At 48.6% G+C, this 24,672-nt stretch overlaps 3 protein-coding genes across 3 annotated transcripts; all 3 read left to right on the top strand.

Annotated features, from left to right (window-relative positions):
• The first annotated feature begins 4,347 nt into the window (after window positions 1-4,347).
• Window positions 4,348-6,729, top strand: LOC121439691 (fibronectin type III domain-containing protein 4-like). Its single transcript, XM_041640273.1, has 7 exons — window positions 4,348-4,695; window positions 4,872-5,024; window positions 5,114-5,229; window positions 5,318-5,338; window positions 5,411-5,543; window positions 5,828-5,952; window positions 6,138-6,729. Exons 2-7 carry the CDS (start codon window positions 4,904-4,906, stop codon window positions 6,171-6,173), a joined length of 552 nt encoding a protein of 183 aa, XP_041496207.1. The 5' UTR covers window positions 4,348-4,695; window positions 4,872-4,903; the 3' UTR covers window positions 6,174-6,729.
• Window positions 6,730-8,943: 2,214 nt separating this feature from the next.
• On the top strand, window positions 8,944-24,087 carry LOC121439628 (intraflagellar transport protein 172 homolog). Its single transcript, XM_041640157.1, has 14 exons — window positions 8,944-9,054; window positions 14,025-14,169; window positions 14,352-14,464; window positions 14,818-14,870; window positions 15,106-15,171; window positions 15,577-15,664; window positions 16,615-16,829; window positions 17,836-17,959; window positions 18,388-18,483; window positions 19,688-19,849; window positions 20,155-20,208; window positions 21,319-21,394; window positions 23,631-23,743; window positions 23,959-24,087. Exons 7-14 carry the CDS (start codon window positions 16,810-16,812, stop codon window positions 24,085-24,087), a joined length of 774 nt encoding a protein of 257 aa, XP_041496091.1. The 5' UTR covers window positions 8,944-9,054; window positions 14,025-14,169; window positions 14,352-14,464; window positions 14,818-14,870; window positions 15,106-15,171; window positions 15,577-15,664; window positions 16,615-16,809.
• LOC121439639 (40S ribosomal protein S23-like) lies at window positions 11,304-11,651 on the top strand. The gene has a single exon (XM_041640181.1). The coding sequence runs from the start codon at window positions 11,304-11,306 to the stop codon at window positions 11,649-11,651; it is 348 nt and encodes a 115-aa protein (XP_041496115.1).
• Window positions 24,088-24,672: the final 585 nt, after the last annotated feature.

The raw sequence follows: 24,672 nt of genomic DNA, 5'->3' as shown, positions 1-24,672 counted from the left end.
TAAACTCTGTGCCTTCTCTCACCTGAAATGAGACATGCAGGGATGAACAAACGCACCAACTGGACTAGAACTTGGGGGAGAGGATTGGGGGTTGGCCCTATGTACTGGAAATGACCACTCACAATTAGAACAGAACTATGTCTGTTTAGATCTCTCTCTCTTTCAACCTCATAGCTCACTGTCCATAACACATTGCTCTGATCTGTCTCCTCCTCCCTCTCCTTCACCTGAGCTCAAGCTGTTAATAGTCCTGTCTACAGTGTTGCAGGTCCTCAACAGTGTCACCTCCTTTAGACTGGAGGTCCCCTCCTCTCCCTTTGCAATGGTCTCCCTCTCTCTCTCAGGAAGATGTAACTGTGACCTTCCCCTGCCTAGATTCTCAGCCAAGCCAGGCCCTTCTGTCTATGCTGCCTATTGTTGTGTCCTCAAAGATGACAACGGTGCCAAGCATCTAGGAAATACTATTCGTTGACTGGACAAATAAATTGCTGCCATATACCAACCTCAGCATAAAATCCATCGATCCTAACATTTCCCGACTCTAGTCTGTCCTTGACCAAAGTCTTGATACCCTCCCATACCTCTGAGCCTTTGCTTAAGACATTCCTCCAACTCTTTCCTTCTTCTCCATTTTCTTACCCTTCTGCCTCTCAGGTTCACCCCTAGTCATCCTTCAAAATTGAGATCATCTTTAGGAAAGTCATCTTTAACTTTCTGAGTTGGTTTTTCTTCCTCTGTATTCCCAGAAGACTCAACACAAAATTTTAATTCCAGTTACTATAGTGTTTGTAATTGCTGGCTGGTGTGTCCATTTCTCTACCAAACTATGTCCTTTTGGACTATCAGTGTGCTTTATTCATATTTTAAAATCTCATGTCTAGGATTCACCTATACATCTTCTTCATCAGCTAACAGATCATGACTCCGCCCTGGCCCCGAGTCCTTGCCCCTCTGAGCTTCCGTTCTAGAGGTATAGGAGAGACTTAATAATGCATCCCAAGGGAAAACAGCAATATATAGAAACCAATAGCAACACTTTGATAGGATTCCCTGCATTCCAGACACTGGAATAAATGCTTTCTTTTTCTTAACACACTTTGTAACTCCACATGGTGAGACTATCACAGTTACAACTTCCCAAATGAAAACAAAAGGCGCGGGTAGATTGAGGACCTTTCTTATCCACACACAGCCAGGATCTGGAAGACTCTGGATTTGAAGGTAGAACCAGTGGCTTCATCTCGCTGTGCCTGCTTCCTTCTAGGTGCATAAATTAGAAAATATGGGGCCCATTGGTAACTCAGGAATCTTTCTCGTTGCATTTCTTAAGAGTAGAAGCTCACTCTACCACTTGGAGCGAATGCTCCCATGGAAAGGGAAGGACCAAGTCATCTTTATCCACCTTTGTCCTGGTTCTCTGAGAGCAAAGACGTCAGTCTTCCGGTGTTTGAGCCCTGAGGAGTGCAAAGTGCCCTATCTAATCTCAGCGGGAAGAATCCAGGTGACTCTGAGATGATAAGCCACAATCCAGATGTGTACAGTGCAGGTCAGGTTGGACTTTAAGGCTATCTGGTCCCCAAACTACCTGGTTCCAGACCTCAGCTCCCTTCTCCCTCTACCCTGACAATTCTATCTTCTTCCTTCTCAGATTAAAGGCTCAAGGACTAGCCAAAGATTTGTGGAGGATCCGAGGTCTCTTGTCAAATTGCCACAGTGCCGTGGAACCCCAACTACCTCATGTAGCTCTGAGAGCTACACGGAGTCAAGTCTAAGATGGTGTTGATCCGGGCCACCAAGAGCAAGCCACATATACACTTGAGGTCCTTTGCCCCCCAGTCTGCCCTGGCTGAATTTCAGGTACCTGTTGCAGTTTCCAGAACTCCACAGCTCTCGGTGTGCCCAGAGGCCAGTGGAGTTTTCAGGACACAGAGAACCATGTGGAAGGTTACAAAGACTCACGCCTGTCCTTCCCTTACCTGAAGCCTTCCTATGGGTTTCAGCTGTTTGGCCTGGTAGTTGCTATTTCAGTAGGTAAACAGATAGGGGCTCTCCTGCAGAGAAAGGTAACATATAGCCATGACCCCAGAGCTCTCCATCCCATAGTAATCAAGCCCATCATCTTCGATATGGTTAACTGAAACGTTCATGATGTAAGGTTTCAGGTGGGGGCAGGGTTCAAGAGAGACACTGAGGAGGGGTGTTGGGGAGTAGAAGTTTACCTTTTTTTTTTTTTAAAGTTAGGAGTGTCACAGACAAGCAGAAAGATAAAACATACATGGTGAGGGCTCCAAGGACAGCTCAGAGCCCAGAGAGAGGCAGCCTGGTGGGGTCTCTGAACAGTTGTACAGAGCCTGGGTGCAGAATGAGATTGGGGGTTGATTTCACAGTAGAAGTCTGTGAACTGGACATGAGCCAGGGAAAGGGCTGGGGAAGAAGGTATGTGATAATATCCCCACCCCCTTGGGTATAAATTCTCTTCCCAGTGCAGAGACCCTAGCCCCAGGGGTCTGTTAGCCGGGGACTCGGTAGGTATCTGTCAGTTTCTGTGATTGGGAAAAGGCTGCCGAGGGTGTTGTGGCCTGGGCAGTGGCTGGATTCTAACACTGAGTTTTCACACATATCCTCTCCATGAATCCAGACCTTTCCCTGCCCCTTCTCTTCCTGTTGCCTGATGACCTCCTGAAGAAGGTCCCCGGGGCTTTGAAATGGCCCACTTGCAAGCTAGTCATCTCTGATACTTTCTCCTTCTCTGTCTCAGTGGTCTGTATCACCCAGTTAAACACAGAAATCTCAGACAGAAGACCTCATTTTAGGTTTCTTGGAAGTCAGAACAAAGAGGAAAGGAGGTTTGCCTAATCACAATAAACTTACTAATTCTGCTATCAAGAAAGCAACCCTCCCCCCAAATCAACCTGCCTTCCACGAGAGAAGGAATTTCCATCATTGATGTTTGGTTATTTCCTCATCCATGTCTTTGGAAAGATTATCTGTAGATTTATTACATTTTGAGCACATATTTAGGATACAGCCTTCAAGACTCCTTAGGACCTCATCAGCTCTGCCTCCCGAGGTATAGAAAGGCCTAGATGTGGCACCTAGGGCCCAAGAAGGCTAGCGGGACCATAACTGGAGGCCAGGTGAGCTGTGGCCTTGTTCCTGTGTTGCCCACAAGTATGAAGGGTCTTCACTCTGCTCTCACAGTGCACAGGAATCAGTTTTAGGACAACCTGTGCTCAGGTCCAGAACAGCAGGCCCAAGAATACAGCCAGTCTCTTTCCCCCAAATGGTAGGCATCCCCGGATACGTGGACACTTAGGGTCATTGCTGACAGCCTTGTGTTTAGATGGGCTCAGAGGAGTGGTCAGTTTGTTTAGTATTACACAGATTTCACACTCAGCTAAACTATGAAATAATTTAAGGACTTACATGCTTCCTGAATGAATTTTGCAACAACTAGCAAGTTGGCGCAAAGAAACAGCACTTCATACACTAACAGAGGCTTTTAAAGGCCTTTGTCCAGCATTGTCACATTTGATAGTCTAAGCTCTGTTCCAGGATTCTATGCTTTACAGGTGGGAAACCTGAGGCGCAGGTTAATGGATTTCTCTAAAAACGAATGAATTACTCTCTCTCTCTCTCTCTCTCTCTCTCTCTCTCTCTCTCACACACACACACACACACACACAGACACACACACACACACACACACACACACACAAACACACACAAACACATGAGAGAGGGAGAGAAACAGAGACAGAGAGGTCTGTTTTTTAATTGTTCCTATATGCCCAGCATTTTTTAAAGTCATCTCCAGCTCTTCTAAAGGAAGGCACACTGAAGATGCTCATTAAATATTTGCCGAAAAAAAAAATGAAGGAATGAATGAGAAAGCGAATGGAATCCAATCAGATCATGAATGGGAAAGAGACTTAAAGGCTGACGCAGTCTCCAAGAGATTGTTAAAACAATTATCATCTTCACCAGTCTGTCTTCTCTCCTCTCAGCCCCCTCCTGCTTTCGGAGATGGAATGCCTCCTCTCAACTTGGCTAATTTCATGCCGGGAAGGAGGGGCTCTTTCAGGTGCCCTAGACCCTCGCATCTGCACCTGTCCGGGTACCCCAGTCAGTTCATCTACTAGAGCAGGGAGGGTGAGGGAATAGGGGCCCAGCAGGCCGCCATTGGGAGGGTCATGGGAGGAGCCCCGAGAGAACAAGGCTGGCGGGGTAGGTAATGGGGGGGGGGGGTAGGATGATGGCGACGGGAACCCTAGCGGGGCGGGGCGGGCGGGGCGGGCCCGCACGTTCCAGCCGGGCTGCAGCGGAGCGCGCGTCGCCAGCTCTGCAGAAGGAGGCGGCTGGCTGGCCCGGACGGTCACATCCCGCTGCAGGGGACCAGCCTCGGCCGCCGCACTGTCCTCTGCACCGGGGACACAGGCCAGCTGCCAGGCCTCGCCGGCAACGCCCTCTGCTCCGAGACAGACTATGCGTGGCCCTCGGGAACGCTGGGGGCCCCGCAGACTCACGGCCCGCGGCCACTCCGCCTCTGCCCTCTCTGCCCGCAGCTCGGCCGGCGCTGCCCGCCTAGGCGGTCCTGCGTCGGGATGGGGTAGGGCCAGCGCCAGTCCGGCGATGGGCCGCCCCCTGGGCACCGAACAACCCCCCGAGGCCTGACCGACCACGAGGACCCGGCAGGTGAGTGTGGGCTGATCCGACTGCGCGGGTGGGGGCTGTGGTGGGCACCAGGGTTATGCGGAGGAGGGAAAGGAGCGGGGAAAATGGGCTATGGGCCGTAGGAAGCCTGGGAGAGCTGCTGCATCCCGCTTGCGTTCTGGACAGATCCTGACCCCCACAACTCCTGCCTCTTCCAGGATCCCCCCCCCCCCCCCTGGATGTTAAGCGGATGCCTCCGGGCCCCTCGGCTAACTCGGTGGAAACCATGGCTTCTTTGATGCCTCTTTCCCCATATCTGAGTCCCAAGGTCCTCCTGCTGGTCAGCTGTGACCTGGGCTTTGTGCGAGCAGGTGAGTGAAGAGGACGCCGGCAGTGGGGGTCCTTCAGAGCTAGTGTGGAAGTGAAACTTCTTAACCTGTTAACACCCTGGCACCCCCAGACCGACCTCCCTCTCCTGTGAATGTGACCATCACTCATCTCAGAGCCAACTCGGCCACTGTGTCCTGGGACGTCCCAGAAGGCAACATCGTCATTGGCTACTCCATTTCCCAGCAAGTACCAATCACCCTGTTTCCCCAACCTGTGCCCTTGGGTCTCTGAACACCCCTGCACATTACTCCTTTGGAGTGCTTGGATGTTACAGAATTCTGAGTTAAGCCTCATGGTCAGGGACCGGGGCTAGGTTGTTCTCCTTTCTCTACATCTTCTTGCAGCGACAGAAAGGCCCTCTGGGCAGCGTGTAATCAGGGAGGTGAACATCACCACTAGGGCCTGTGCTCTTTGGGGCCTGGCTGAAGACAGTGACTACACCGTGCAGGTCAGGACCGGGGAAGTGGTCATCATTGTGGTGGTGTTGCTCATGTGGGCTGGTGAGTACCGGATGGGGAGCCAGGGACTTGGGTCCATGATAGTGGGAAGTGGTGAAGGTTACCTGTCAGGAGAAAAAGGAGAGAAGGGGGGGGGGATGGCTGGTGGAGGGAGGTAATCAGGACAAGTTTGGGGAGAAAGAGAGAAGGCTATTGCATGGCCAGGGATGACGGTTGTATGGGCCCCAGGAATTCCAGGATTTTCTAGAAGTCGTGCGGCTGTTATAGCCTCAAGGCTGTGAATGAGAGGTCAAGATCAAGGCTCAGATGGTATTGTTGTGTTTCAGCTGTGATCGGGCTATTCTGCGGTCAGTATGACATCATCAAGGGCAACGACTCCAACAACAACCCCAAGGAGAAGGGGAAGGGTCCTGAACAGAGTCCTCAGGGAAGGCCAGTGGGGACAAGACAGGTGACATGGGGACCAGTGAGTGTGAGAAGGGTGATCTGGGTGCCCAGGAGTATTCAGTGAAAAGCAGAATAGGCAGCGAAGGGGGGTGGGGCGGGAATGGGATGTCTGGGATGAAGGAGTCCAGAAGGCGGGAGCAGCACCTTTACCTGTCTGAAATTTGAGATTTGGGTAATCTTCTCTCATAGAAAAAGTCTCCTTCTATCAACACCATCGACGTTTGAGTGAACTGAGTGACTGAAGAACCAGAACCAGAAGAGAGATGCACTGATAATGGGGGGTGGGGTCAGGGAGGCCTAAGTTGGTGATCTCTCTGAGACTCCCACAAGGCTGTGCACTCCCAGAATCCCAGGCTGGTACCCATCCTCTTTCCACTGTGAGCAGGGCCAGAAGGTAGGTCTGTTAGAATCTGTACCCCTGGACCTGGGAGTGGATATCAAATGGAACATCTCCTATCTCCCAGGTCCAGGTGAGTCATTTATTCGACCCTATCCCACTAGGTCCCAAATGGGGCCCCATCTCACCTGCATCAGGACCATTGGCATCCACTAGCTGCCCCTACAGCTTGCCTCTGGGCCTCAGAGAGGGCTGTTTCTGTCTGTATTGCCCTCTTCCACGGAGGAAGAGGAAGCAAGCATCTGGGCCTCGAGGCAGATGCCACACTGCACTACTCCAATGTCTTCCACGGAGCCTCAGGTGCTCCCCCCTCACCTGGCAGTCCCTCTCGCTGCTGGTGATCTCACCCCTGGGACATTTTTCCAATAAAGGTTCTTGGACAAACCAGAAGTGACTGTATGGTATGCTGAAGACATCTCTACACCTTCTCAGCTCTCCAAGGGCCCCTCACGCCACCACCAACTTAAAGGAACAGACCCATTATAGGATGTTTGTGTCCGTGTTTTCGTCTAAGACGGGTGGAGAAAAGACAAGGAAAGGGTACAGAAGCTAGAAGCCTCCTTTTTTTGGCTTTGTTGAAATGTGGGGGAGGGGTGCAATGAGAAGACACAGAAGTTTTTGCACCAATGGAAACCAGGCCATGTCACCATAAAAGGGCCAGTAGATTTTCTTTCTTTTATCTTTGTAAAGGGCCTTGTGCATACCAGGCAAATGCTCTACCACTGGGTTACATAACCGACCCCCTCCCCATTCTTTCAACTCCACCATTCCCTCTGGGAAAATGGTCAGAAGGACTGAGCAGGGTCATGGGGGGGCTAGCCAAAGAGCAGCTATCACGGATGTGTCCCTTGGTGCCATGTATCCTCACCCTGTGCATACCAGTGCCTCCTCTCTGTTTTCTCTTTCATCTATGTCTCTGTTTAACGTTAATAATTGTAATCCACAAAGGCATTTACATTTATACTCTGTACCATATCCAGAGCATTCTAGAAATAAAACAAAGGGGTTTGGGTGCCCCTATAGAAAAAAATTATAATCTGGGTTCTGGGACCTATTTGTGTTATCTGTGAAAAATAGGAACTGCCCTCTACTCGTTCTTAATTTTTCAAGAGGGAGGTAGTGGTGGGGAGAGAAATATTCGTTGCCATTGGCAACCGCTGTGCATGCAAGGTTTTGGGACCCAGCTTCGGTCTGGAGATCATATGCTATGCTTTTTGGGTGGTATAAGTCTTGCCAACCTGGGACCGTTTAGAGAGAGAAGGCCTTCTTTTCTGAATTTCAGTCAATCTGTCTGATAACAAAAATTCTTGAGAGCATTCCAATCAAACAAAATAAAGACAATAGTATCTTTTCTTAGTCAATCCCCAACCCCAGGTGTCACACAGCTCTAAGCTAGGAGGCCAGCCCAGCTCTGTCCGCTGCACTGACCCATAAAGACATCTGGATTTCGGCAAGCAGCCTTGAACTCACCGTTTACCCAATGACCAAACAGGGTGCCTTGCCTTTCCCTAGCCAGTACTACCAAACCCCGATCATTTCCTGAGACCGTGTTACAGGTTAGAGAAGCTGAACAAAGAGACGAGTTGAGAAGACTCACAGGAATTAAAAGGTTATCAGCTCTGGGTTGAATCCCGGTTCCACCGTTTATTAGCCGTTTCAACTTTGGCGTGTGACCCCCTCCTGTTGTGTAAAATGGGACTGTACCTCTGCCCACTTCAAACAGGTATAACCGGACTCTCTGAACATGGCGAACAATGAGGGCTGATGAGACGCCAAGGACAATGGCACGGGGTTTTGATCCTACTTAATGTGCTGGCTTTGTTGGAGCCTAGCCAGTTTGGATGTTCACCTTCCTAGACAAGGACGGAGGGGGGAGGACCTAGGATTACCACAGGGCAGGGAACCGGACTGCTCTGTGGACTGGAGAGGGAGGGGGAGAGGAGTGGGGGGAGGGGAAGAAGGGTGGGAGGAGGGGGAGAAGGGTGGGAGGAGGGGGAGAAGGGTGGGAGGAGGGGGAGAAGGGTGGGAGGAGGGGGAGAAGGGTGGGAGGAGGGGGAGGGAAATGGGAGGCTGGGAGGAGGTGGAAACTTGTTTTTTGTTTGTTTTTTTTCTCCTTTTCTCAATAATAAAAAATAAATTAAAAAAAAAAACAGGTATATCCTTGAGCATTCACTGGTCCCTATCAGTATTGAGTGGCCTCGCGCAAGTCACAGATCTTTTGGCGGGGAAAGCGGAGGCTGCAGTTCTGCGAACTGGCTTTCGCTCTCGTAGCACCTGCCTTGTGCTTCTCCAGAGTTAAAGCAACTAAAGCACTCTAGGCCGGTTACAGCAAGGAGAAAAGCTGGGGTTAAAGTGATATAGGATCTAGGGGCGGGGTTGGGGAGGGTGGGGACAGACGAAGACTTGCGGGTGGGGCTTTGCGTTGAGTTCGCATGCAAGTACGGGATTGGTCGAGGATAGACTTCGACGACCTCCTCTTATGTGCCCGCCCTAGGATTCACTGCGCTTGCGCACGACCCTTTTGCATGGTCGCGAACCCACTACGTGACCTTATGACGTGTGTCGCACTCACGTTGCCTGTGCGTCTGTGGCTGGCGCCGTCGCTGCTTGGTGGGTTGTCCAGGTAACCGCGGGAGTAGTCTTGGTCAACGACCATCCGAGACCTGCGTCACGCAGTTGAAGCACCTGAGGACCCTGCTGAGCCCTCAGGTGAGGAATCGCGTGACTCCCATTCCCCGGCCACCGGGAGTTCCAAAAGAAAAAAAAGTGGGGTAACAGAAGTTTATAATGTTGAGCGCCTGCTGTGTGCAGAAGATTGTGAAAGATCTTTCAGTAGGAGACGTGAATTGCTAAAGACCGCAAACTTTGATGGCACCGCATACAGCATTTGAGTGCCAGGCCCCAAGCTTAGGCTCTAGGGGTCGAGTTACGTCACAGGCTATGAGGGAGAGGCGCATATCTAGACAACGAGCATAAATCTACACAGGATGAAATAAGCGCAAGGCTGACGCTTCATTTGAATTGTGAAAGTGTGTCTCAGATTCAGAAGTGGCTGGGCTCTAGGAGAGGAGCCCAAAAACATGAAGGATAGGTTTGGGAGTGAAGGGATCCGAGTTCAGGTTTAGCACTGAGTTGACCAGAAGGTATCTCTGGCTTTAACCCTCATCATACGTGGCCTTTCTGTCATTAACTTCGTCATTTGGGAAAGAAAAGCCGTAGTGAGAGCAACTCCAAGAACCTTAGGAGAGAGTTAAGTAAAGTTCAACATACACAAACACACACACACCACACACACACACACACATACACCCCCCCCCCCCCCACACACACTATAAACATGGTTCAGTGGCGCCAAAGGCCGAAAATCCCAGCAATTGGGAAGTGAAGACAAGAGGGTCAGGAGTGCATTCTTGGCTATATAGACAATTCAAGGCCAGCCTGGGCTGCATGAGACTATCTTGAAAAAAGAAAACAAAAATTGGGCCAGTGAGATGGTTCAGTGGATAAAGGCACTTACCACTAAGCCTGACTCCCTGAGTGAGCCCTGAGACCCACACACGGGAAGGAATGAGTCAATTCATGCAAGTTGTTCTCTGACCGCCACACAGGCACCGTCCCACCACTCACAATAAATAAATGTGAGGAGAAATTCTTTTAACTTTCTTTTTTTTATTTATTCTTTGTGTCTTTCACATCATGCATCCCGATCTCACCCATTTCCCGTTCCCTTGCATCCAGCCTCTGCCCCTGCAACCTCCCCCCCCCCCCAATAAAATTTAAGATAAAAAAGGAAAAACAGAAAAAAGGATGAAAGGGGAAATCTCGTCAGGGAAGCTGCAGTGTGGCACAGAGAGTCACACGGTATACTCCTTTGTCCATACATCTTTACATGTGTGGGTTCATCGCAGAGAATCATTGGTCTCGGCTACACTACCAACACTGGGGCCTCACCGGGACTCTTCCTGGGCCTCCTGTTGCTGCCTTGTGTCATGGAGGTGTAAGGGATAAATGGAAAGGGCATTATGAATTGGACAGCTGTATGAAGAATGATAGGCCACAGGGAAGGACATGGAAATGGAGAGGACAGGCTAACAACACAAATAAGGCTGGCTGTGGGGGAGACGGCTCTTCATCAGCACGAGCTCTCCGGCATCCACTTGAAAGCTAGGCACACCTGTAATTGCAGTGCTGGGGAGGCAGAGACAAGGGGGTCCCTAGAGCTCGCTGGCCAGATTCATGAGCCCCAGGTTCAGTGAGAGGAGAGACCCTGTCTCAAAAGAACAAAGTGAAGAGCAATTGAGGAAGACCCTTGATGTTGACCTCTGGCCTCTGCATGCACACCCAAACAGGCACATTGGCCCCCAACATATAAAAAGAATATGCTACTTGCAGAGGATGTTGCTGAGTACTAGAGCATGTGCTTGGCATGCGTGAGCCTCTGCATGCGTCCCGAGTACTACAAAAAGAAATCTGTTACCTGATCATGGTGCTGCCTGCCTGTAATCGCAGAATTTGGGAGGCTTGCTGTGTGCTCAGAGCCAGCCTGACTACAGAGCCAAGACCTCCTTTTAAAACATAAGAATAATGTGTGACTTTTAGAGTTTCCTGGAGAAGTAGGGTGTAGTCCTACCTCAACAAGATATGCCATGCTTTGTTGCCGCCCATGGGAGGCCCGCCCGTCTCTGAATAGAAATAGAAGAGGAGTGGATTGTGTGTGTGTGTGGGGGGGGAGGTGAATGGAAGGATAGTGAGGAGGGAAAAGTGCAATCAGGATGCAAAATAAATAAATTTAATTAATTAAAAAAAAAGAATAGCCAGGCATGGTGTCTGCAAAACGAGATAGAGGACTACATAGAGAGACCCTGTCTCAATAATAATAATAATGGCAACAGTAAATAAAAGTATATGGCAGAGCTCTTTCTCTCGGGCCCGTGGCATCGGCAAGATGAGCAAGTGTCATGGTCTCCGTACTGCCAGGAAGCTCCGCAGCCCACCGGGACCAGAAGTGGCATGAAAAACAATACATGAAAGCCCACTTGGGCACAGCCCTGAAGGCCAATCCTTTTGGAGGTGCCTCTCATGCCAAGAGAATCGTGCTGGAAAAAGTAGGAGTTGAAGCCAAGCAGCCAAATTCTGCTATCTGGAAGTGTGTCAGGGTGCAGCTCATCAAGAACACCAAGAAGATCACAGCTTTCGTCCCCAATGATGGTTGCTTGAACTTCATTGAGGAAAACGATGAAGTTCTGGTTGCTGGATTTGGTAGAAAGGGTCATGCTGTAGGTGATATTCCTTGGAGTCTACTTTAAGGTTGTTAAAGTAGCCAACATGTCCCTTTTGGCCCTGTACAAAGGCAAGAAGGAAAGACCAAGATCCTAAATTTTGACAGTGGAAGCACAGTAATAAATTTTCCTATTCTGAAAAAAAAAAGTATATGGCAGAATTAAGTCATTAATACATATGCCACAACAGCATAAAGACAGAGTTATAGCTTGTGGAATCAAACATACATGGATTCGAATATTGCATCTGTCATCTAAAAACTGTATGTGTGACTGAGCAGCTTTCTTAATTTTCAGTGCCTCAATTTCCCCATATGTAAAATGGGAATCATAATAGCTTCTGCCTCAGAGATACGAGGTGAGGTACCGACTGGGTGTCAAGCAGTTATGAAAATGCCTGTTCTACTTTCCATTCCACTCAACCCCCAGGCAGTCCAGTCAGGCACGTATTGCAGAGAAACGCGTCCCCATCGATTGTGGGTCTTGGGGATGTTTGCACTCTGTAAGGAGAGCAGAAGTCGGTTAGAAGAAAGGAAAGCTGAAGGGATCGAGCCCTCACTCGGTGGTAGAACAATAAAAAGTTGTACTCCTTGCTCAGTAAACTGGTACTGTTATCTGTCACTTCAAAATACCCTAATGGAAAAATTGGAAATAGAACCGTTTGGTCTCTAAAAAAAGATGATGTCATGGTGCAGCTGGACCAGATGCCCAGGATGGACAGCCTTGAAGGAGGATGAGCAGCCAAAGCTGATGAGGTGCCTGCACCCCCTTCTAGCCGATGGTAGTGAATGGTTGGCTCATGACCATGGTGGTGGTGCTGCTATTTTCTGGTTGTAGTTTGAGGATTTGGGGGCAGTGATCCCCCTGCTGGCTCTGGACGTATTTGGGTTAGGTGTAGAAAGTAAAGGTGTTGTAAGTCAGACCTCTAGTAGCCCAAGTAGTGAATCCAACATTTGGCGTAGGAGCCAAATTTCATCTCAGGAGCCTGAGAGGACAGCTGGCGAGGGACACGCAGAGTAATTCACTGTGTGGTGATCACGTATTTTCTTTTTTAAGTCAGGGTCTCATATAGCTCAGGCTGACTTCAAACTCGCTGTGTAATTGTGGAGGACTTTGAATGTCTGACCGTCCTGCCTTCCCCTCCCAGGTGTTGAGATTGCAGGCGTGTGCCGTCTTACCTGCCATTCCCATATTCTTTTTATTTCTTTGCTTACTCTTGTGCAGTGCGAAGGCTCACACCTGGGGACTGATGAATGCCAGACAAACGCCCCATTATCTGGGCTGTACCCGTTTTTGCAGTGGTCACTTTCACCACGAACCTTTAGTGGACAGTTAACAGGGGAAAGTGACATTGTTTATCCCAAGTCTCAATTCTAATTCTGTTGCTCCTTGTTTCCAAACTTACACTGTCTCTGTATTCCTGCCCAATAAATCCAAATCGTTAGCGGCCTCCAGAGGCCCTTCCTGAGCTAGCCCAGTCTATGCTTCCTGAGCTAGCCCAGTCTACGCTTCCTGAGCTAACCCAGTCTACGCTTCCTGCCCTGCCTCCTCTCTTGTTGGCAGTCTCAACTTCCTTAAATTGCTGGTCCTTGGCCAGAGCTTGACTTTGTTCATGCTACTCATTACATCTGAAGTAATTTACCATTCGATGGCATCCCTTCTTCAAAGTTTAATCTTGACCATTTAAGCATAAAATTGTCTTGGACTTCTCTAAATTATTACTATACTCAGAACATATTTTTCTTATGGGACATTTCCAATTTCTCAGCGTCCAATTAGAACCTAGGGTAGGATCTGTGCTTTGCTCTTTGTCTCTCTGTCGTCTTCCAGCCAAGTGTCTTTGATAGTAAAGTGCTGGAAAACATTAATTGAATGAGTAGCTATAAAGGCTAAAATTTATCAGATTAATTGATTTTTTTTTTCAGTCGCAGACCTGAAAGATGAAAAAACAAGGAGGCCATTGCTTTTGGAACGGTTGATGCGTTACATTTGTATCATGAGTCTCAGAAAAACACATTAGGGGACAAGGAGATGTGGCCTGGTAGTACAGTGTTTGCTTGTCTCGAGTGAAGCCCTGAGTCCTGTCCCCGGCATGGTATAAACTAGACAGGGTGGTGTACGCCTGGAATCCTAGCACTCAGGAGGTAGAGACAGGAGGATCAGAAGTTCAAGTCATCCCTACCGTACAGTGAATCTGAGGTCCGTCTGGGCCACGTGAGGCCCTGGAGACTATTATTCTTACAGTTCAGGTATCCGAGCAATTTGTCTCATTTTGTTTAGTTTTGAGAGAAAACCTGTGTCGTAGATGTAGAACAAAGGCACACGAAGACTGATGGACCTGGAGACGCTCTGTACTCTGGAGACCAGCGCTGTGTTTACAGTACCCCTTTGCCTCTGCAGGATGGAGCTGCGAAGGTGATTTGTATGGCCTGGTCCCAGAACAACGCTAAATATGCTGTCTGCACAGTGGACCGAGTGGTATTGCTGTACGATGAGCATGGGGAGCGGGAGAGACAAGTTCTCCACCAAGCCAGCTGACATGAAGGTAAAGAGGACTCGCATGTGCTCCAACACGTTATCCGAGAAAGCTGTGTGATCTGCCTTCTAGCCGTAGACATGGGCAATGGTCTACTCTATTTCTCGCTATAAACTTTCTGGTCTTTTGGGAAATGTGTGTGTTTTCTTTTCTCCTTCATTTCTACTCATTATCTTTGTTTTTACTCCTAGTGTGGCTGGAAGAGCTACATGGTAAAGGGCATGGCTTTCTCCCCTGATTCCACTAAAATTGCCATCGGACAGACTGACAACATCATCTATGCCTACAAGATTGGAGAAGATTGGTGAGGACAGGATGGGGGTTAGGCGGGTTGTGGCCACTAAAGAAGAGTTGGGCATGGGAAATACCTCGCTGGGATAACGATGACATCAGGCATGGAAGGCAGGGGCTCTCTAGAGCCTGATTCTATTGTGTCCACCTCTGCCTGCCCCACCTGTCCTGCAGTCCCATCCCTGGAGGGATGAGTGTAAGCCAGCAGAAGGTCCTGAGAGCCAGTGATATGCTGTGTCATTGGCATAGCTCCAGGGCTCCTTGGGGACCCACTCACTTCTCCATCAGACCTCCCACAGAGGGCCATGTTGGGCAGTTCATTGGGAAGTGATTTTTAAGGTTGCTTCCTTGCCTTTTGTCTGACAGGGGTGACAAGAAGGTCATCTGTAACAAGTTCATCCAGACGGTAAAGTTCAGAGGTGAGCCGCACCTGCTTCCCTCCTTGTAAATGTAACAGGAGTTGCCTTTTTCAATGTCTGACCCCGACTTGACCTGCTAAAGGATGGTGTTGTCACCTGCTTGAGAGCCTTGTTGTGTCCGCTGCCTGCCTTTTCCCCCTGGAGAGGACTAGAATGACGGTGTGTGGTGGGTGGCGGTTGTTCTGAGTGTGCCAGTCCACACAGGCGGGTCACCCTTTCACCCCTTCTCATACAGAGTGCTGTCACCTGTCTACAGTGGCCTGCAGAGTACATTATTGTCTTCGGACTGGCTGAAGGCAAGGTAACGGAGGAGAGGGAGACACAGGTGAGGTATTGGGGGGGATAGTGTCCTGGGGTGCCTGGCAATATGGTTCATCTTTCCCCTGGAGCTCAAGTGCATACTTGAGAAAAATGCATGAGGACTAATTTTGTCATTTGGCATTTTTACTTCTGTTTCTCCGTGCCTGGCTGACACTGTAAGTAGCCTAGCCAGACTTGTTTGGTTTTCAGGTTCGATAAGCAAACACTAAAACTAACAAGTCGTCTACCATCTATGGGACAGACTCATATGTGGTGGCGCTGACAACCAAGTGAGTAACAGAAGTAGACTGGGACTGTCAGGACAAAGCTGCATTTGATGGAAAGGGGACTGTCACGGGGCGGAAGTCCCTCCCTCTGTGCCCACCTCGCTGCCTCTGCCCTTCAGTTGCTCTGGGAAAGGCATCCTCTCAGGTCACGCAGACGGCACCATCGTCAGGTATTTGTTCGATGATGAAGGCTCCGGAGGGTCACAGGTATGAAGGGCGCACACTCACTCTGGCGTGGGGTGGACATTCCAGGAGCCCTCCCGGGGAAACTGCAGGTTTAAGCACCATGACTGGAAAAGGGCAAACTTGGAGAGAAGCGTTTGGTGCCATCACGGAGACTGGTGTTCAGGAGGCTAGAACTCACTATTTATAGGGAGGAGTGGGCGGAAGGGACCTTGAAAGAAGGGAAATAAAGACTCTAAGGGGGACAAAAAGTGAAAATTATTTCCATTTATGTAAATACATACATATACACAAATGTATGTATATATATATATATACATGTTTATGTAATGTATATACATCCAAATGCATAGGAGAAAGAAGTTAACAGCCCATCAAGATACCTCATCAGGTAAAGGCGCCCAGTGCCAAACCTGACAGGACCCTTGCCATGCAAGGACAGAAGTGACTTCCGCAAGTCATCCTCTGCCCTTCGACCATGTGTGCACATATGCAAATGTGCGCACAAAAACACACACAAATAAATAAGATGTTAAAGAATTAACTATTTTTTTGGAAAAAGAAAAGATAGACATACAGGGAAATTTGCTGTTTTTCTCTGTATAATTTAGTACTGTGGAATCGTTTACATTGTGAGTTACCCACATAATTCAATTTAGCCCTTCTTGAAGCCATGTACTCTCTTGGACCTAGACAGTGTTGGTTACTGTGTGTCGTCTCTCTTTGGGTGGCTTTACTAGTACGTACCAGAGGTCTCAACACACCACTGTGAGTACACGGCCCGTGTACACGTGGCATGCGTGTGCTCATGATACAGAGACAGGCTGTGAAGCCTTCAGAATTCGGGCGTGTTCATGTGGGAAATGCTGGCAGGAAGGCTCACTTTCTCTCCGGGGTGGGATGGTCAGGAGTGTGTGGATCAGCTGCTAGCCTAGCATTCTCAACGAACAATTGAAGTATTCTGTCTGTCCCAGGGGAAGTTGGTTAACCACCCATGCCCACCGTATGCCTTGGCTTGCGCAACCAACAGCATCGTGGCAGCAGGCTGTGATCGGAGGATTGTGGCCTATGGAAAGGAAGGCCACGTGCTACAGACTTTTGACTACAGCCATAATCCTCAGGAACGTGAATTCACCACAGCTGCAGCAAGTCCTGGAGGCCAGTCTGTCATGCTAGGAAGCTACGACAGGTAGGTCCCCCGGCCAGTTGCATCTTTTTTTTTTTTTTTTTTTTTTTTTGATTTTCGAGACAGGGTTTCTCCGTAGCTTTTGGTTCCTGTCCTAGAACTAGCTCTTGTAGACCAGGCTGGCTTCAAACTCACAGAGATCCGCCTGCCTCTGCCTCCCGAGTGCTGGGAGTAAAGGCGTGCACCACCATCGCCCGGCCCAGTTGCCTCTTCTACCTTTCTCTGTGAGCTCTGCCCTAGCCAAGTTCTGAACTGCAGCGGGTACCTGGACAGAAGCAATGTCTGTTGAAAGGGATTCTCAGATTGTCGTCTGCTTCAGGATGCGCTGTGCCGACTCAGCCTGGACTCCACAGCAGAGGCCATCGCGTTCCCCATGTCCCCCTGCCTTGTCCCCACTATGCCATTGTGTTCTAGTTTGAGAGGAAGACTAAGTAGCCGTCCTCATCGCCAGTGCCTGCACTGGCATGGTCTTTAATGTAGTCGCCATTTGGTGAATGAATAAAGAAACAGCCAAGCAGCTAGGGTCAGGTCTCTTTGTCTGTCTGTCTTTATGTCCTTCCAATCTCACGTGTCTCCTTAGGTTCCGTCCTTCTTTGACTCCTACACTCTGTTTCTTCCTCTTCCCTCTCCTGGCCGTCCGTTTGTCTCACTTGTCCTGCTGTCCTGGTGTCTCTACTTCTGGCTTTTGTGTTGTTGTTGGTTTTTGAGTGAGGGTCTCATTCTGTGGCCCCAGCTAGCCTGTAACTCACTGGGTAGACCAGGCTGGCCTCCAACTTACAGTGATCCTCCTGCCTCTGCCTCTCTCCTGTTGGCATTACAGGCGTGTACCACCACACCTGGCATCCATCTTCTACCTGCTCCTTTCACCCCTACTCCCTCAACTCCCCGCACCTTTTCCCCTCCCGTTGGGCTGCCTCGCTGGTCTTCCCTTTTGCGTTTGCTTCCCTTTCTGGTAGAGTGAGATGCTTCCCTATCAGTTCTGGTCTATTTTCACTCTTTACCTTTCTAGACTCCGGGTGTTCAACTGGAGTCCTCGAAGAAGCATCTGGGAAGAGGCCAAGCCCAAGGAGATTGCCAACTTATACACCATCACAGCCTTGGCCTGGAAGCGGGACGGCTCCCGGCTCTGTGCGGTGTGTTGTTAGGAGCCCCTTTCTGTACTGGCGATTGTCTCCAAACTACAGTAAAATAGAAACTACTCCCTATGCCAAGGGAGTCGCTCTACTCTGACACAAGAGAACTCCAGCTGCCTTGTGACTTCAACCTAAAAAAATCTACTGTTAAAGGCAGGAAAGGGAAACTCACACTTTCCAGGAGGCCTTGAGGGACACGCTTGTCCAGGACAGCCTGATTTCCCCTCATTGTCCAACCCACATGTGATCCCTGTAAGTCCTGGGATTGCCACTTTTTTTTTCTGATATGTTCAGAACCTGCCCACCCTTTTGCTGGCCACTTCTGTCTAGATTGTGACACTGAGGTCTGAGGTCTTGGGGTATATCCAGATACCGTCCTTGGCCAGCGCGCCGTGCATCGCCTTCCATGCTGTCCCCCCCTCTCTCAGGGCACCCTCTGTGGTGGGGTGGAACAGTTTGACTGCTGCCTCCGAAGGAGTATTTACAAGAACAAGTTTGAGCTGACGTATGTGGGACCCAGCCAGGTGAGCAGCTGATGACCTAGCATGCTGAGACCTCTCGTGGCTCATCTGTCCTTGTAACATTTCCCCCACCTGCTGGCCACAGCCACAGTGTCAAATTTAACCTTCCTCCCTCTGGCAGAGCTATCGTAGGGAACTGAATGTGTCAGGGCAACTTCTGGCAACCCTCCTGCTACGTAGTTGTTCTAACCCATCGCAAGCAAAGGTTTCACACCTGGCTCAAGAGATACAGGGATTGGTGCCTGTATCTCCCCAGTGTGAAGCTGTTCTCAGCGCCGCCCACTAGAGTTGTGGACGTGTATGATCACTGGCGAACTGTAGTGCGCAGGACTCTGTTGTCCCAGAGGCACGCGTCTCACTCTCCCACTTCCCTTCCTTCGCTCTTATTACCAGTTTGTTCCTGGATCTTTCCAGTCTCTCCAGAAATGTTTATCCTTTCTCTGCTGTGTTAGATCTGTTAAGGACTGAGAGTACAAAGGTAATTTATCTGTAAGACATCGCACCAGGGCCATAGAAACGGCTCTTACTATTCTTACAGAGAACACAAGTTCAGTTCCCAGCGCCATGTTAGTGTCTCACAATCACTGGGTCTTCAGCCTTGGGGATCAACACCCTCTTCCGACATCCGGCACCTGCACTCACCTTTGTGCACACCCACCCATGTAATTCAAATTCTTTGTAAAAAAGACATTGTGCTCTGGTATGTGGCCAGTGAGCTTGAGGCCAGCCTGGTCTATATAGCAAATTCCAGGCCAACCAGGGCTACATGTCTCAAAAAAGAAAACAAGTAGAAGAGGAAGAAAAAGAAAGAAAATCTTAGCATTTAGGAGGATGGGCAGTTGGAGGTCACCTTAGGCACATGATGATATAATAACGATAATAATAGGTTCATAATTATATAACAGTAACGATGATATAGTATTCTGTCTTCATTGGTAAAGAGCTTTGTACTAAGAAGTGCGGGAACAAAGTGAGTGATTAGTGTTACCGAGTAGAGCTCTCAGAATCGAATGGCCATGGACAGCCCAGGCCATGGGGAAGTATTCCTAGGTAGGAAACCCCTGTGTGGGTGCAAGTGTTGTCCTTAGCAACAGCATCCCAGGCCGAGGGAGAAACAAGGTATCCTGGAGTTACGAGAGGGACCAGAGCACCTTCACTCTTCTCCTGCTCTGGGAAAGCCTGATGGGTTGGACTGGTCCCTTCCCGGGTGATAGTGAAGAACCTGTCTTCAGGGACCAGGGTGGTGCTCAAGTCCCACTATGGCTATGAGGTAGAAGAGGTGAAGATCCTGGGGAAGGAACGGTACTTGGTGGCTCACACATCGGACACACTGCTGCTCGGAGACTTGAACACCAATCACCTCAGTGAGGTAGGAACCGAGAGAGTCAGGGTGGGTAATGGGATGTCTTGGCTTGCTAATTCTGAAGGTGCGGGCCCTAAGAAGATTCCCCATAGGATACCATTCTGATATTATTTCCTGGAATATAAACTTCCACAGTCAGACTGGTTTCTCTTGGAAATATGAGGATCAGAGCAAGAGTCTGATACAGAGCACCTTTTGTGTAACTTCAAAACCTCCCTGAATACCATCTCTCTTCCTTGCCACTGACATCCTCCAGCCTTGTCTTGGGTGATTGTCTACATTGTCTATGATGTTTTCTCCTCACTTTGCAGATAGCCTTGCAGGGATCTGGTGGCAATGAGAAATATTTCTTTGAAAATGAGAATGTGAGTAGCCGCGATTCCCTGCTAAATTTAGGGATTTTCCTGTTTAGACATCATCAAATCCTAGACTCTTTAGAATTGGAAGGACTGTATTTTTTATATTTATGTTATTAGTAACCCTTATTATTAGTAACTAGTAACAATAGAAATGTAATTTGCATTTCACAATCTCCACTTTATGATTTCTGTCACCAAATGTTCCAAGCATGGAAGGAAGAACTAAGACTAGCTTAGGATCGTGCAGAAGGTGTAGAGACGAGCATGCCACATAGTATGTCTGTAAGGATGGGACTGGCGTCAGCTACCCTGTCCGTACTTACTGCTCTGTGAGCTTACCAAAGTTACTTCATCTTTCTTAGTGTCTTAACCCACACAGTGAACGAAGACAGCACCTATGTCAGAGGGAAGCACTCATCCTTCCCTGCCACATAATCGTTAATAAACCCCAGCTGCTGAGAGTCATGACCTATTGTTAATACTTGCTTATCCACGCCTAGTGCTGTTAAGTCAGAACTTTTTGTTGCATTTATATTAATTTTTTACCTCATCTCTTACTCATGAGCATTTAGAGTGGTTTTTTGTTTGTTTGTTTGTTGGGGGGGGGTTCATTGTTTGATTTGGTTTTATTTTATTTTATTTGAGACAGGGTTTCTCTGTGTAACCCAGGCTGGCCTCGAAATCAGAGAGATCCACCTGCCTCTGCCTCCCATGTGCTGGGACGAAAGGTATGTGCTGCCACAGCCTGCTGAGTATTAATTTTTTAAAGGTTTATTTTAGTTGAATGGCTATTTTGCCTGCATGTATGGCTGTGCGCCATGTGCATTCCTTATGCCTTTGGAGGCCAAAAGAGGGCAGTGGGATCCCTGGAACTTGGTGGGTGTGAGCTGCCATGTGGGTGCTGGGGATTGAACCTGGGTCCTCTGGAAGAACAGTCAGTACTTTTAACCACTGAGCCATTTCTTCAACCCCTAGTTGTTTGGGGGGTTTGTTGTTTGGTGTGGTTTTAATCACATTACTGCTACTTGCTGAGGTCCATGCTTAGAGCAGAATTGCTGAATCATAGGAGCAGCTGTGCCTTCAGCCTGACTAAGTGTCTCCCATTGCTCTCCAAAGAGGACGATCAATGTCCGTTCCTCTCCCAGTCAGAGTTCCTATTCTTCCACATCCTCTCCAGGACTTGAAATGCATGGTGTGTGTGCAATGCCGTTTCACTTACTTATTGTTCACTTGGATTTCTCTTCTGTGACTTCCAGTTTCTCATCCCTTATGCATTGCGAAAGTCAAGTGGCCTCTTTGTTAGAGATGTGAAATTGTGTATATAAACCTCTGATGGTTACTTACATTGTAGTTTTTTTCTCAGTATGTGTGGCTTGAGTTTTCTCTCTTTTAGGTATCTTTAGTATTGAGACATTTAAATTTTATTGTAGTTATTTATGTAATGGAACCGGTTGGGGGAAGCATTATGCCATGGCACTCAAGTAGAAGTCAAAAGACAACCTGAGAAGCCGGGCAGTGGTGACACACACCTTTAATCCCAGAACTCAGGAGGCAGAGGCAGGTGGATCTCTGTGAATTCAAGACCAGCCTGGTCTACAGAGCAAGTTCCAAAGGTACACAGAGAGACTCTGTCTTGAAAAAAAAAAAGACACTCTGAGACGGTAGATCCCTCCTTTCCACTGTGTGGGTCTAGAGGATCAGACTCAGGCCCTGTAGCACACACCTTTAAGTATTAATTGAAGGGCCAATGGGATGACTCAGCCTCTAAAGATACTGGTCCAAGCCTGATGACTCAGCTTTAGTCCCTCAGGAGAAGACCAACTCCTGCAAGTTGTCTTCTGACTTCCACGTGTGCTCCTTACAAAATAGAAACAAAGAACTAAAAATGTAATTAACAAATTCTTAGTTTAAAAAATTGAGTCTAGGGATGTAGTTGAGTGGCAGAGTGCAGGGGAGCCCTGTGTTCAATCACCAGTGCTGCCAAAATAATAGTAATAGTAATTGCTGGTTTTTGAGGTCTCATTTAAAAACTTTTCCCCATATTCCCTCCTATATTTTAACATTCTTAAGTTTTGCTTTCCATCTGGAATTTATTTTTGTATGTGATGTGGGTAGGGTTTTAACTTTATTTTTTCCATCTGTGTAACCATTTACTGAAAGCCTACTAATTTGTTATACCATCCCTGTCATAAGTCAAGCTTTCGTATACATATGGGCCTCTTCTTAAGATAGTTTCCTATTTCATGAATATTACATTTCACATCTGAGCTCAGAAACGCAGGTATCTGCACTGGGAATGATATGTAGGCCAGGAGGCCTAATTCTCGTGGCGGTGATAACTCAGACCTCAGACCCGTCCATTCGCTCACGCCATGAATTTTACATATTTTTCAATATATGTAAAATGATATTCAGTTCTCTGAGTCACCAGTCCCTTTTAATGTAATTTATATATAATTTCAGGGTCCCTATGTGGTCCTGGAGGCTCTAGCAGACTTGGCTTGGTTTGGCTTTGGTTGCTGTGTTGTTTTTCAGTGTTTGAAGGCAGGGTCTCATGTTGCCCTGACTGGCTTTGAATTTCTGGTCCTCTTGTCTCAGATCCCTGGGTACTGGGATTATAGTCAGTATGATATGAGTCACCATGTCTACTGTCATAATTTCTGTCTCCAGGTTATCAGTCTGTCTGCCGGCTGGTCCCATTGGTTATGCTCCTGCCTCAACCTTTTTGCCTTGTGCTTGAGCTCTGGGTGTGAGCCACTGAGCTTCACTGAGTGAGCTCTCCTCAGGGCTTCCTTCTTCGTCACCTCACTTGTGCATCCACTGCTCTGGTGACTCCGCGCAGCCAGGGTGACATCACCAGGTCATTTCATTCCTCAGCTCTCTCTGGTACTCAGTAACACGGTCACCCTCTTTCACTGTCTTTTCAAGACAGGGTCAAACGAGGCAGCTGGAACTGGCCTACATAGAAGGGCCTGGCCTCAAACCCCCACTCTTTCTGAGGGCTGGGTTATAGCAGTATACCACCATTTCTCCATGAGATCTTCTATCTAGTTGCCTATAAAGCCAAGTAAAACATTTATAATTCTAGACAAGTTTATTGACAGTATTTCTCTGTGTGGCCTTAGCTGTTCCTGACTGTCCTTGAACTCTCTCAGTAAACCGGGCTGGCCTCAAACTCACAGAGATCCACCTGCCTCTGCCTCCTGCATGTTGGGATTAAAGGTGTGTGCCACCACACTTGGCAAGACCCAGTATTTTAAGCATCTTAGAAAAATCGTGCAATATTGGTCATTTGTGGTCCCCATTGATACCTCTGGACTGATAAAATGTTCCTAAATCCCAACATGATTATAAAGCCAGCATTCTAGAGACCAAATGCAGCCCTCTACATGGCGGGGTTCGCTCTTCTTACCCTGTCTTCTTTGCAGTGGATCTGATTGGCAGCTACAACATTGGTACTATCAGTCACGAGAGCCATGTGGATTTGCTGGAACTTAATGAGACTGGGCACAAGCTTCTCTTCAGGGATCGGAAACTTCGTGTGAGAGGGGTTACTAGGGTTTTAGGCCTGGGCTGGTCCACAAGCTGTTACCTGGGACTGTGGGGGCAATGCAGGACATAAGTTCTTGGTTCCATATGCCATTAGCATAGCAAAGTGGACGAAGGATAGTCTATACGCTGTCAGAACCTGACCTAGGGACCCTGACAGAGACTGTTTACAGGCTGCGTCCTCGTGGAGCTGCTTCCCCTCCTCAGGTCCAGCTGCCCTTTGCCCCATCCCACTGCCGCAGTGTGCTTCAGCCACACTTAGCTGAAGGCATGGACACTGACTCGAGCAGTCTCTTGTCAGGGTGGCATCTCCAAAGAGGTTCGCTTTTCTTGTGATGCTTCATTCCAGTGAGAGCCTCACTGCAGACTGTCAGCTCACTTAGTTTGTTTGTAGCCCTACCTGCTAATCTGGCCCAGGGTTACTCTCCTGTCTGACCTTCACCTGACTATAGCTTGAATTAGATTGTGGTTGTTTGGTCATCTCATACTTGACCAGTCAGGATATACCAACTTAGCACAAACTCCAAGGGCTGGCAACTCAACACATAACTGACTGGTGGATCATTTCACTGTGGGGGAAAGGGACAGAACCAAATGTCATCAGTGCACGCCTCCTAATTGTGCTGTCTCCCTCTCCAGTTGCATCTATATGATATTGAAAGCTGCTCCAAGACAATGATCCTCAACTTCTGCTCCTACGTGCAGTGGGTTCCCGGGAGCGATGTGCTGGTAGCCCAGAACCGAAACAGCTTGTGTGTGTGGTACAACATTGAGGCACCCGAGAGAGTCACCATGTCCTCTATCAGGGTACGTTGGTGCCAGGAGGCCCAGGTGTGCCGCTCTAACTCATTAGCGCTCCAAGGAGAAGTATGTGGAGACCGTGTGGTGTTCTCAACCCACCACCCACAATCGCTATGATAA

Source organism: Microtus oregoni, unplaced genomic scaffold (assembly GCF_018167655.1).
Source record: "Microtus oregoni isolate MIOR12 unplaced genomic scaffold, Mior012 000062F_ref0000492, whole genome shotgun sequence".
NCBI classification, from domain to species: Eukaryota; Metazoa; Chordata; class Mammalia; order Rodentia; family Cricetidae; genus Microtus; species Microtus oregoni.
This window is presented reverse-complemented; position numbering and strand designations above follow the sequence as displayed.